General features: G+C 39.8%; 1 protein-coding gene across 13 annotated transcripts in view; it reads left to right on the forward strand.

Annotated features, from left to right (window-relative positions):
- MARK3 (microtubule affinity regulating kinase 3) overlaps positions 1–12,467 on the forward strand; it is a 60,901-nt gene that overhangs the window by 10,380 nt on the left and 38,054 nt on the right. For all 13 annotated transcript variants that reach the window (XM_059850395.1, XM_059850396.1, XM_059850398.1 and 10 more), the window contains 2 exons: positions 2,727–2,918; positions 8,636–8,689. In XM_059850395.1, the coding sequence (XP_059706378.1) occupies positions 2,727–2,918; positions 8,636–8,689 (246 nt within the window). The remainder of the gene's footprint in view (positions 1–2,726; positions 2,919–8,635; positions 8,690–12,467) is intronic.

The raw sequence follows: 12,467 nt of genomic DNA on the forward strand, positions 1-12,467 counted from the left end.
TAGCTCAGGACTAACAGTGATTTTGTTCAAGCACAAGGCAGCACAACTACTGTGTTTTCAGAGTCAGCTGTTTGGTTCAAAAGCTGTTGAATTCAAGTTGTTGAATCTATCTGCTGGAGAGCCTAAGCTAACAAGCCCTGCTGGGAGGCAGTCTGGCTCCTGCTGAAGCCAGCTTGTGCCAAGTGCCCAGGTGTGGAAGGGCTGGAGTTTAAATAGTTCTGATACACTTCTTTTTATGAGGAAGGTTATCAACTCAGTGAAGTGCAGTGTAAGTAGTACAGTTGTATTCCTGGGATGCTGTACTTGAACTGAAATGAACTTTAATATATCCAAGAAATATCCTTACAGCCCTGTACAGAACATCCTGGTCCCTGATTACCAGGGGGAGCAATGTAGGAGGATGTTAACACCTAGAATCAGCAGTTGCTGCTTTTTTCTAGCTGGTCTGAATAATTTGACACTGAAAGGTATGAAAGGAGCTGACAGAGAAGTTTTCTGCATTGCGTGTTGCAAGGTTTGTTAGAAGTCAAAGTTTAGGGAAATACAGAGGATTGGCATTGCTGTGCCAGTGCACACGGGGGTGGCTAAGGTGGCCTGAACATTCAGCACCAGCCTGACATTAAGGACATGCAAAATACTGAAATTTTTAATATGGGATTTCACTGGCTTTAGTAGATCCTTCAGTTGTTGCTCGTCCTTCCTTTCCTTGAGAATTACTGATTGATAAACACCCATTTGTTGCAGGTCTCAAGATATTATTGAGAACACTGAATTAGTATCAGGCCTTGAATTTTTACTGGATGTTGTTACAGACGTGCTTCTTGTTCTTGTGCCAGTTATTAGTGGTTTGGAAAAAACGTGTACTCTTGCTCCTGAAAACTGTGATAAAATTGCTAGACTATGAAATAGGGCAGGATAGGCCTCTTATTAGGAACACTTGATATTCTGCATGAAAAGAAACTTTGCATTTCACTTCAGCCAAATGTGATTGTGCATGTAAGGATCCAGGAATGAGAAGCAGTAAATCAGGGTTGGTGTTGGGTGGTCAGGTACAGATGGTCCTCTGCAAAGAGGGTTGGTTCTGCCCCTGTGAAGCCAGTGGAGTGTTGAGCAGAAGACGCAGCCTCTGTGTTTAGTCCTGCTGCTCCTACTCTAGGTATGGTAGGTCCACGTCTACCACCAACCCCACAAAAAGGTGTTGGAAGAATAGAGGACGGTTCTCAACAGAAATACAGGAAATGTTTCCTTGTCTTTACTCATTCATACAGCAGCCTATTTAGGGAGCTCAATATACATATAACTTACTGAAGTGAAAGGGTGTTGTGACCAGAGAAATGAAGTACCTCAATGGAAAGTGCAAATCTTGTGGCAATGCAGTAGCAAGGCAGTAAGGAGAAGCTAAAGCTAGATTGATACTAAAACATTATGTATTTTAAAATAGTAACTATTGAAACAATGTTCCAGGAGTTGCCCTAGACTCCTATCAGTAGCATTTCTTAAATGAAAGTGTTTTTAAAAATAATTTGATCACAACTGTTGCACTCAAGTTAACGAATCAAGGAACCCAAGATGTGAGAGTATATGGTCACAAGGGTACGTCAGGCAAATGAAACTTGCCAAGTGTCATGCAAGCACGGATTTGTTAATTTGTGCCTGTACCATGGTTGTTAGCTCTTGAGGTATGATCTCATCCTCACACTACAGTGATTTGCAGACTGAATGTTGCTGTATGCCAGTTACTTGGTTGTCCCAAATGGGTTTCAGCAAGAGGAGGAGTAGTAGAAGAGCAAGATCTGGGGTTTCTGGGAGGACTATGAGTTTGATGTGTCATCTTTGGTGGAGTCAGGTATCTGTTCCACATTTGGAGGCTCCTAAACATTTCTAACTAATACTTTAATGAGTGTGGTTGGTGTATGGACCTCAACCATGAGTTAAAGAATGTAAGAGGGCACCTGCTCTTTCATAACAGATTATCAGGAAGTGAAAAAATACTTCAATCTTAACCCTGTAATCTAATGAGTAAAGACTTATAGATAATATATAACCATTCCTTTTTGCAATCAGTAGCTGTTCAGGGAAATGAGAGTGAAAGGAACTTGAAAGATTGCAGACAATGTCTCAGATCTCTGTAACAGGCTTTCAGCTTATCAATATTCAAAGTTTCAGTATATTCGGTAAGATTTCTTTCCTTGTTCTCCAGGTCATCCTGGGTGTTTGCAGTCATGTGGATCTGTAGGAACACAAGTTTAGTACCACAGGAAAGAAAACCCTCCTTTTTTTTTTTTTTTCCTTGCTAAGTTGTTTAAGTTGGCCAATAAGGGTTGACAATTTGTGATCTTGGAAAATCTGTATTTGCATTTCCTTTCTAAAGGCTTTCCTACACTAGTTATGCACAGTAATGCAAATGGGTAATACCATTCAACACCTCTATATTTTGTACCTGATCTGGCAGTCCATGTAAGTTACTTAGAAATGCTCAGCTGTTGCTGCAGTGCAGGTGATGTTCCACTGTCTTGACCAGGTGATGAGGTGAATACTGTGTCATGAACTGGGCACCACTTTATTGCCCCCATCAGAACAAAGTTTAGCGTGAGTGTGAAGTTTCAGTTGGATCCTTTGAAGGTTTCTTCAAAGGCATTGCTGATGTTTTTGAATGCTGTCTGCTTCTCCTCATTGATGTGTTTTGTCTGTATTCCTCAGCCTTACCGTGTGTGTTTTTGTTGCAGCACACGTCCCATGGAGATGGACGGCAGGAAGTTTCCTCTCGAACTGGGCGCTCTGGAGCTCGCTGCAGGAACTCCATAGCCTCCTGTGCTGATGAGCAGCCACATATTGGAAATTACAGACTCCTTAAAACCATTGGAAAGGGGAATTTTGCAAAAGTGAAGCTGGCAAGGCACATCCTAACTGGCAGAGAGGTAAAGTGGTATGGGTGTAAACAGCAGTGAGTTGCTGTGGGTGTGAAGGTTCTCTTGGAATAGCATCATCTAAGTCGGTGAACACAGAGCACATTTTACTAGAGATATTGCCACTGATGTAGAAAAAAGTAGAAATTGAAACCTACTTTTTTTAGTAATGATTACAAAACAATTTCTCTTGGAAATAGTTTCTTAAACTTGTATTTTTGGTGAGTCTCTGTCCAGCTGAATTATGTTAAAATTTGCTACTAATATTCTTGGATAAATCTATTTTCAAAAACCAGATCAATATGCAGCAATTAAATAAGCTTGTTGGAAGGACTGCCTCTTAGTGTCTCTATACTGCAGGGCTGTATTGGAGGCAAAGTCAGGCATGAGAACTAAATGTTGTCTTAATTATGTTCCAAGTAGCCCAAATGCAGTGTTTTCTTGCCAGAGCCGTATATCTCCCAGGAATCCTAGGGTGGATCATCCCAGTGTGTCTGCAGTGCTGGGTGGCTTTGGGAAGATGCTTCAGTTTGTTCAGGGATGGTCTGTGTGTCAGTGATGGTTTGCTCAATGTGTGCAGTATAGACAAGCTTTCTCTTGCATCTCTTCTTTCAGTTGAACCCGGCTCCATATTTAGTTTCTGCATGCCATTGCAATGTAATTAATCACTTGCACTTAATGGTGGCTCTGATTTGGTGAGCTATAGTCCTCTCTGCTTGTTACAAGAAGGTGTTTCTTGGTGCTGTTTTATTAAAAGCAACTCTGAAGTACTGAAAGAGGGAGAAGCACCTTGCTAACCTTTTCTTGCCAAACCTGTCTGATGAAGTAAATGTTTGCTGATACCAGCAAGGACTTTTACAGAAGCTGTGTTGCTGACTGCAGTGCTTTAAGGGAATTTCTTTTCTGAGCTAATACAGGGTTCAGTAGCAGGAACAGAGGGAAGAAAAGAGGGGACATCGTTTTGCAAGAGCTGTTGAGATAGATTTTTTTTTTTGGCTGACAGTTCCCATTGTCTTCTGATGTTAATGTTAGTTCTCATTTGTGGAGAAAGTTTTTGATTAATTCCTTTCCACTTAAGTTCCCTCCTCTTTTTACTGATACTTAAGATGGGATATGCAAGTACTTGGTTAGTATTTCTTTGCTGTTGTTATAGGTATAGAACTTGGAGATAGATATGTGCCACACTTTGCAAAAAGTGAAGTACATATTTCTTTACTTGCAGATATCTGTGTTGACCTCTGGTTCATTATTATGTCATTATTTTTGTTTGAAATTTCAACAAATAAAGGGGACAGTGTAAAATTTTTGGCTAAATTTGGAAAGATTTGAGTACTAAGTTTCTTCCACTCTCACAGAATTGATGTAGTTCTATCAGTTCAGAGCATACATACTTTCTGGGTTGTGACCACTGGAATGAGTGTCATTCCTTAGAAGGGAGCAATTAAGCTTATTTTATAGGAATATCTTCAAGATATTTAATTTTTTTAATAGGGAGAAGGGTAAAATTTCTCTTCTTGCTGGATAAACTGTACAATGTTGATAATTTTAGACGTCTGTGACCAGAATTGTTTCCAATCTTCTGGACAGCAATTTCCCCAATCTCATTACTTCACCCTTGCCCTTACAGAAGTATTTATCTGATCAATCTTCAGATTTTGCTTGGCTTTCTCAGGGCTGTTAAATTGATGTGTTTTGCTTGTGATCAGCAACAGCACCAACCTTGTATGTTGATTCTCAGTTTCATTGCTAACTCATCTCCAAGGTTGTTTAAATTGGTTTTCCATTGTGTTTGATGGTGCCTCTTAACTCCTTCAACATACTTAATCATCATGCTTTGACATCCTCTGCCAAGGCCACTGATACACATATTAAACAAGATTGGTCCCAAAATCTTGTCCTTGAAAAACTTACTCATTTATTTCCAACTTAATATCTCCTTAGCCTCATTTTTTTGGAAAAAAAAACCCACAACAACTCTGTGCACTTTTCCGCTTATCGAGTTGAAAAATTTCCATGCAGCCTCTTAGATGAGGCTTTTCATTAGCCCAGGTAGTCATATCTTGTGTCTTTCCATAGGGTACAGTTAACTGTAGGAAAATATGTTGCATTTAAACCTTCTCTTTCCTTGGTTTTTCCCTGCCAGTTTTGAGTTCAGGAATTTTATGATGAATTGGAAAAAAAAAAAAAAAATTGTCTGCTCATTTCTAAACCCTGCTCTGCTGTTCTGTTCTTGGTAGATGCTAGGAACCTGTGCTGCAAGAATGCTTTTTTTTCTTTCTCCTTTGAAAATCTGCTTCTTGTAAGAATTCCAGGGTCATATTCTCAGCCTGGCCTCAGCCAGATGGCACTTAGCTTTCTGAATTTGTGATTTCCTGCTTTACACTCTTTCTCCTGCAGTCTGTCCTGTCTTTGTTCCTGTTCTTTTTTCCATCTTATGTACCAAAACCTAATCTAAATGCTTAGTTTTGGGAGTTGCACTTAAAGGAGTTTTCATCTCTGCTGTGTTCTTGCTGTATTTGAACCCCACTTATCATTTCCTTGTTATCTGTGTCTCTGTTCTGAATGTCCTTTTAAGTGATCATGTCAGATTCACTTTTTGGCAATTCCTTCTTTATATTTCTGTGCTGAGTAGCTTCCAAATCCTAAAGCAGATCAGCACTTTTCTGTCACTTCCTGGGAGGAGGATATGTTTGTTTAAGCATTCTTTTAGGGTAGTTGCTCATCTCCTTGCATCTGGAGTCCTTCCCTGGGAGTTTTCCTGTTGCCTGAGATGAAGATTTCATGTGTCCATCTGGAGTAAGTTCTAGGACTCTTTTGATTCCATTTTTAGTGTGTCTGCAGGATGCATGATGAGTGCCCATCTTCAAATTACTGAAGGGAAGAAATGTTCAGTCCTTCAGGGGATGATAGAACATCAGCCTAATTTGAGGGGGTCAAATTGTCTTGCAAGGAGTGTGTGACCAGAGATTAGGTTCACTGCATTAGGGCTGGTGCTTGGACACACCATCCTTCTTGGTCCTCTGCCTAGGAGAGTGTTATTTGTAGGCTGTCTGCCCTTTTGAAGCCACAAGTCTTCATTGTCAGTCTGCTTTTCTTTATTCTTTGACTGCAATCCATGTATTTTCTGTTGTAGTTTTATCAAAAAGTGTTTCCTCTGACAAGTTTTTCATACTTGGCAAAATTAATCTAAAAGATAAAACTACCTTCTGCTATTACTGAGGTGGCCAAAATTATTATGGACCCTTCTGTTCTTTAAAGACATGTTCAGTTAATAGCCAGGGAGCTGAAGTTTCCCAGTGAGGCTGAATTCTTTCAGAACCCAAGTCTGACTCCAAGGAATCTATTGTCATCTTTCTGTTCTTCTCTTGGAAAAAGTGAAATTTAAGAGGGAGAAAGCATTCTGAATAGTAGCAGTTTGGCCAATTTGCTCAGTGTCCCAACTGATTTCTTTAACTCCGTTATTCAAATCATGTAGGAGGTATGTTTTAAGTCACATTATTGTGAATGGTGAAAGCAAACTCAGTTTTAATTCTATTAACAATTTCACACAGAATATCATGGCAGTGGTGTAGTAGTGTAGGTGAACTTGCATTTTTCCAGCACTGGCCCCAGCTCACAGTGCATGAAACCATTCCAAATGCACTTTATGTAAAGAGAGCAAAGTTTCTGCTTTAAAAGGCAATTCAGTGTTTTATTAATTGTACTTAGAAAATTCTCCATGTGACTTTCTCAGGCTTGTCAGAGCGATTTGGAGACGTTATCAAGGCACCTGAAGTTGTTCCCTGTTCTGATGATGGGTTCAAGCTCTCACAGCCCATGTTAACACATTGTACTCTCAGTGTTCATGTGGGTAGTAATTCTCTAAATTCATCCTGCCTTTAAGGCTATAATTAGTGCACTGAACAGGCCTGAGAGTCTGTCTTCTGGAAAACTGAGGTCTGTACCTTCCCTGTATCTCCAGGGCAGAATTTGTTTGACAGTGTCAGAGCTGAGGTGAGCTGGTTTTGCAGTAACATGGTACCTTAAGGCTTGGTGGGTTAAAAGAAGTTTACATCTTTTAAAGATTCACCAGAATGGTACAGCCCAGAACAAAAATGCAAACTTTTCTGAGTGGAATGTGCTTACTAAGTGAACAGCTGTGGGTAGTCTTGGGGCACCAGGTCACTTTCAAATAACATAATCTGCTATTGACAAAGGCAGTGCTCACTGCATCCAGCATTATAAGAGTCCAGCATCATAATCTAGAATTGTAAGAGATTGTAGGAAGCGAGTAATTTTGAGCTATTGTCACAAAGTTAACAACAAGCATAAAGGTAGAGATAAAAATCTTTCTTGGTTTCGTACACAGCTGCTAATATAAAAATACCTATTGCTTAATGTCCTTCTCTCTTGTATTTTTGAAGTGATTTCTCAAGGTTTTGCAATGGAATTTTGCCTTGGGAAACAGTGATCTATAATTTCAGTAGCTTTCCTTAGAAGAAAACACTCCCCAGAGTAAAAACATTCTTAGATGGCTTCTCAGTCATGTCTCATCGTATCTTGCAGCTAGAAGAGCTCAAAATAAGTCTTGAATATCAGTTTCAGAAAACACCATATCCATTATGTAATTCTGTGATGCACCCAAGCGTTGAACACTGTTCCCCTCTTACCCTCTCCATCGTGACAATCCATCCCTGTGTTTTTGCACTTGAATGTAGGGATATAAATTGGCTTTGATGTAAGATGTTCTTTATTCCATATGTCACCAACCCCAAGTCAATGAGGTGACAAAGATAGCTCAGAGTGATGCAGGGAAATGGGAGCTGTGGCATGGGAAGGAGCAGCATCTACTGTTTGAGCCAAAAATTGAAGTGGAGTTGAAAGCCTTTGCTCTGCACCAGTGAGGTATTATAATCAGCTGAGTTGCAGCATCTTGCCTCTTTGAGAGGCACCATCTCCTTCTGTAGAGTTTCTTCTGGTATGTTTAGTCTCTAATTTAGAAAGGAAAAATACCAATTGGCATGTAATTCTAGAAAGATTCTCATTTCTTGTTCTACCTTGTCCAGTATCCAAACAATTGCACTGAAATTTCTGTTGCCTATTCATTGCTTCAGATCTTCAGGTTCTGACTAGTTAGCATGGTATGGAATTTCTCTTCTGCTTTTTGTGTGAATTTTTTATTATGTTCTTTAATATTTCTGTGCAGCATTTACTGAAAAGAGGAGAACAACGGCCAACATGTTTTTGTGGATTTCCAAGTGATACTTTTTTTAATACCCATCAGGGAGCAAATTGACACAAATATTTAGTGAATTTCCAAAGATGAACTTACTTCTTGCCAAATATGTGTGGAAATGCTTTCAATATGCTCTGAAATCTCTGCTTTTAGAAACTGCCAGTGCCCAGTCACTAGTGTGTAATCTGTTGTGTAATTACACTGTGTAAATATTATCTGTAGGCACACTGCTCTCTATCGGGGCACTGTCTGCTGTTGGAGCTTCCACTGTCATGACTGTGATGGTCTTAATGTCAAGTCAAAGACTCAGCAAGCTTCTCATCTTCATATCCTTAAAATACCAGGGTTTTTCTATTCCTGCTTCTAGTTTAAATACAAGTATATAATTTGCAGAAGGACTTAAGTGTTTTTTGTGTAATTTTCATGTTTTCCATGTCTCTTACTGGATTTGAGCATGTTGTAATAACACTGTATTGTTCCTATGGAAAATACTGATCATGAACTCTTCCTTTAGGTTGCCATAAAAATAATTGACAAAACACAGCTGAACCCAACTAGTCTACAAAAGGTATGTTTTTACATTTAATCTTTCAACTCTATTATGACTTGTTTCTTCCCCACCTCCTTCCATTAACCCTGAATGCCTGTGCTGGAGAATCTGAAGCATTGCATACCTTTGCACACATCTGACTACTGTATTTAATAACTGGTTTTGTAACAGATATTTCTGACGGCCCTGCAGTTGTTCAAGCTGAATTCGTGTGGAGCTGTAAACTGAGAAAACAGTGGTATTTGCCACTTCCTTTGTCTCCCAAGCAGAGCTGACTCTGTAGAGAGGACCTGTGGTTTGGTGTCATGCCCCCATGTCTCCTTTGTGCCAGTTGCTTTGTTAAACTTAGAAATGCAAAACTTATGTTCTGTCCTCTTAAACTGGCCTTGGAAATACTGCCTGTGGACTGAAGCCAGGCAGTGTGTGTGCCTTTCACGTACCTTGCAGCAGGAGAGGTGATGCAGTTGTATGAGACAAATAGGGCCATGTCTATTCTGGTTTCTTCCCTCTAGCTCTGAATGTTTAATGTGCTGTTAGAATTGTATCACCTTATCTTTTTAGTACAGGTTGATAAACCCTGCTCTTTCATTAAGCAACCCAGTCTGTTTGGGAGTCCGTGCAGGAAGTACATTTAAATGTTACTTTTACTTGGGACTTCTCTAACTCTGTCCTTTTAAGTTCTGCAGTCAAAGGCTTTTTGTTTACTTTTGAGTACTTTGATAAAAACCCCCTTGAAATATTTCTGTTTGAACAAGAGAATATGCAGAATTTACCTGCAAACAAAATGAAAGAGAGTAACTAGAGTAACCTGGAGAATATACCCATTTGTATTTTATACAAATACTAAAAAGATCACTTGAATAGACTTTTTATCAAGATTAATGGTGCAAAAGTAAATTGGAAAAACACACAAGTTCTTACATTTTATGGTTTCATTGAGAGGCAAAGAATAACCTGTAGAAGAAAGGCTCCGTCATCCGAGCAGGTGGCAGCTTTGCATGACTCTGTAGACAGGGTAAAAGTAGATATTCTGGTTCCATTTTTCTCAGAATTTTTCTCAGCTTAGTCCCTGAGGTTATTGGTGGTTTCTGGGCAAGCAGGGGGAAAATAAAGTGCAAATCAAGTAATATGGTAGATTAGATAAAATTGATTTCTGAGGCAGATTGCAACTTGGAATGCCTAAATAAAAATGGTTGAATGCTTGAAGCGCTTGAAAGTGAAACAAAAGCTATGTGATAAAAATGGGAAATATCAGGGCATGGGAGGAATAGTCAGAGAGAAGTAAAGAGGCCAAGTTTTCAGTTAAAAATGTAAAATCATAGTCCTTCAAATGGTGTTACTTGAGAGTGGGCTCTAATGCCAGTTTTAGCTCATATGGGGGTACAATACAAGCCTTTTACAAGTCACAGGTGTTCAGTTGGAAAAGCTACAAGCTGGAAGTGTGCGTGATTACTAGGTTTGGATTACTAGATTTCAGCTGGCTCAGTGTCCACTCATGGCTCCATCTCTGTTGTAATTTAATTTTTATTTACAATTTATAAAATTAGATTATGAAGTGTGATTTGTAGTGTGATCTTGTGTACCACTGGATTTCTTAACTGGGAGTCTGGAAGAATAGTACCAAATATCAGGGCAGATATCAGATCAAATTTATGGAGTGAAATTGCAAATGTGCTCTCCTCTCTAAGCTCATTTGTTACACGAGCACAAAAAGAATTTAGTAAGATGTATCAGTTTTCAATTCAAAAACTGAAAGCAGTTTTATTAAATTCCTGCTTGCCATAGGAAGCAGAGTGAATGCACAACATACAACTTGCCAGCTTTGCCTGACCAAGGCTTTTTATGTTGCAAGCCTTGGCCCCTTCCCCCAGCACTGCCGGCAGCGCCGCAGCCTCGGTGCCTTTGGAGCCAACTGCACACACGACCTGTGGATGTGGGGGAAGCTCAGATGGAAGTGCTTCTGATCTTGCACTTCTGCAGAGAGAGATAAAATATTTGAGGTATGGTGGGGAGGGAAGGGCTGTGCCCAGAAATGGGTGTGGTGTGCAGCGTCTCAGCTGCGGTGTAGCTGCATGCCCGAGTCATCCTTAGGTGGGGAAACAAATGGTGATTAAAGGCTGCCAGTTCTGATTTCTTTGTGTTCCATCTTGCACATCGATGCTTCAGCTGCCAGGAAGAAGTTAACCTTGTTAAGGGCTTGCTTTGCTTTCCGGAGCAGTAATTCTTGGTATGCCCTCGCTGCAGCCCCGACAGCTCCATACTGACACTCAGCAGCACAGCTCTGAAGGGTCGCGTTTCTTGTCTGCTGCTGAGGAAGTCCTGTGGCAGCCACATGCAGCTACTCTTTACTGTTGTTTTAGGACCTAATTACTGCTCTGCTGCTCTTGCTTAGTGAAGAGGAAGCTGTAATTGGTACTTCCCTGCTTTGAAATAAAGGGAATTCTTAGAGGTTTTTTCCCATGCTGGCGGTGTTAGTCATAATCACTGTTCTCCGCAAATGGACTTGTGTATGCAATTCTAGTGGATATTGGTCTCACTGCAAACAAGTGCTGATGCTACAGAGTTCACTTCCTCCTAGACAAAAAATAAAACAGCTTGGGTTTTTTTTTTTCCCTTTGATTTACCAATGCCATTATGTGCAAGGGTTTTTTTAGCAAGCTCATGTAATAGCACTAAATTATTTCTCATTTTCCTGTTTTAGAACTTGGCTCCTCAGCCAAATATTTTTGTTCATTATGTGCAGATGTTTTGCCACTTACTTGGGCAATACTTATTGTTAAAGAATTTAAGTGTTCTTAAATTCTTAAGTGTTCTTAATCAATTTTAACATGGTTCATGTCCTTTCTGACCATGGGTCAATCAGTGTTTTAAGAACTGCAAGAAAAGTATGAGAATTTTAAATGCCCAGGCTCTTCTGTTTGTAATGAGTATCTCTTTCTGTTTCCAAGTTGTGCTTAGTTTGAGGCAAACTTGTATTGTGTAAAGGCTTTTTGCTTGAGGCTCTTTATTAGATGTAGGGCATATTTCAGTGAGCAGTTACCAGGAGAAGCCTAATACACAGGTCAGGCTTGAGCTGGCTTGGGACAACATCCTGTGAAAAGCCTCCTCCTTTAAAGGAGAAGGTGACCAAGAGATGTTGGTGTTCTGCAGCTGGCACCGACTCACTTTTTAGCAAACTTTTTCAGTATTTTTAAAATAATTTGTTACAGTCTTGTGATAGCTACTGTGGGAGCACTTCTAGTCTGTCTTTTGCTGTTTTCAAAGAGAGTTAGCCTAAAAGAACCAGCTCCATTGCTGGTTTGTTGGGGTTTTTTTTTTCAGTTTTTTGGCTCACAGCATTAATTAAATGGCATTCTTTTCCTGTATCTGACATGGCTTGCACTCAAAGGACCAGACCACAACAAAGCTGAAAGCCATTTGTTTGGCAGACTAAGGATGTTTGTCTTTGCTTGGAAACGTTTGTAGAGCTCCTGTTGACGGAAAATGAGCTGTTCAACAAGCTGGGAGTAGTTTTGGTTCTCAGTATTAGAAATTAAACTTTTGAGAACTGTTTTCAATTGTGTGCCTTTATAGTTTCATTATGACAAGTAATTTCCTAATACTAAGAAAAGAAGCTTCTGTATTGAGAACCTTCGTGTTATATTTTCTGATATTACACCTTGTTCTGTGGTCCTGTGGGCAGGGAACCTCAGAGGTGTGAGGTTTTATCATACCTGGCTGTTTGCAATGAAATTTATTGTGTGATGATAGCTACTATGTCATTTCCTAGAAGCTGATGCACATAATGAAATCTGTA

The sequence above is a fragment of the Haemorhous mexicanus genome, chromosome 6 (genome assembly GCF_027477595.1).
Source record: "Haemorhous mexicanus isolate bHaeMex1 chromosome 6, bHaeMex1.pri, whole genome shotgun sequence".
Classification (NCBI taxonomy): domain Eukaryota; kingdom Metazoa; phylum Chordata; class Aves; order Passeriformes; family Fringillidae; genus Haemorhous; species Haemorhous mexicanus.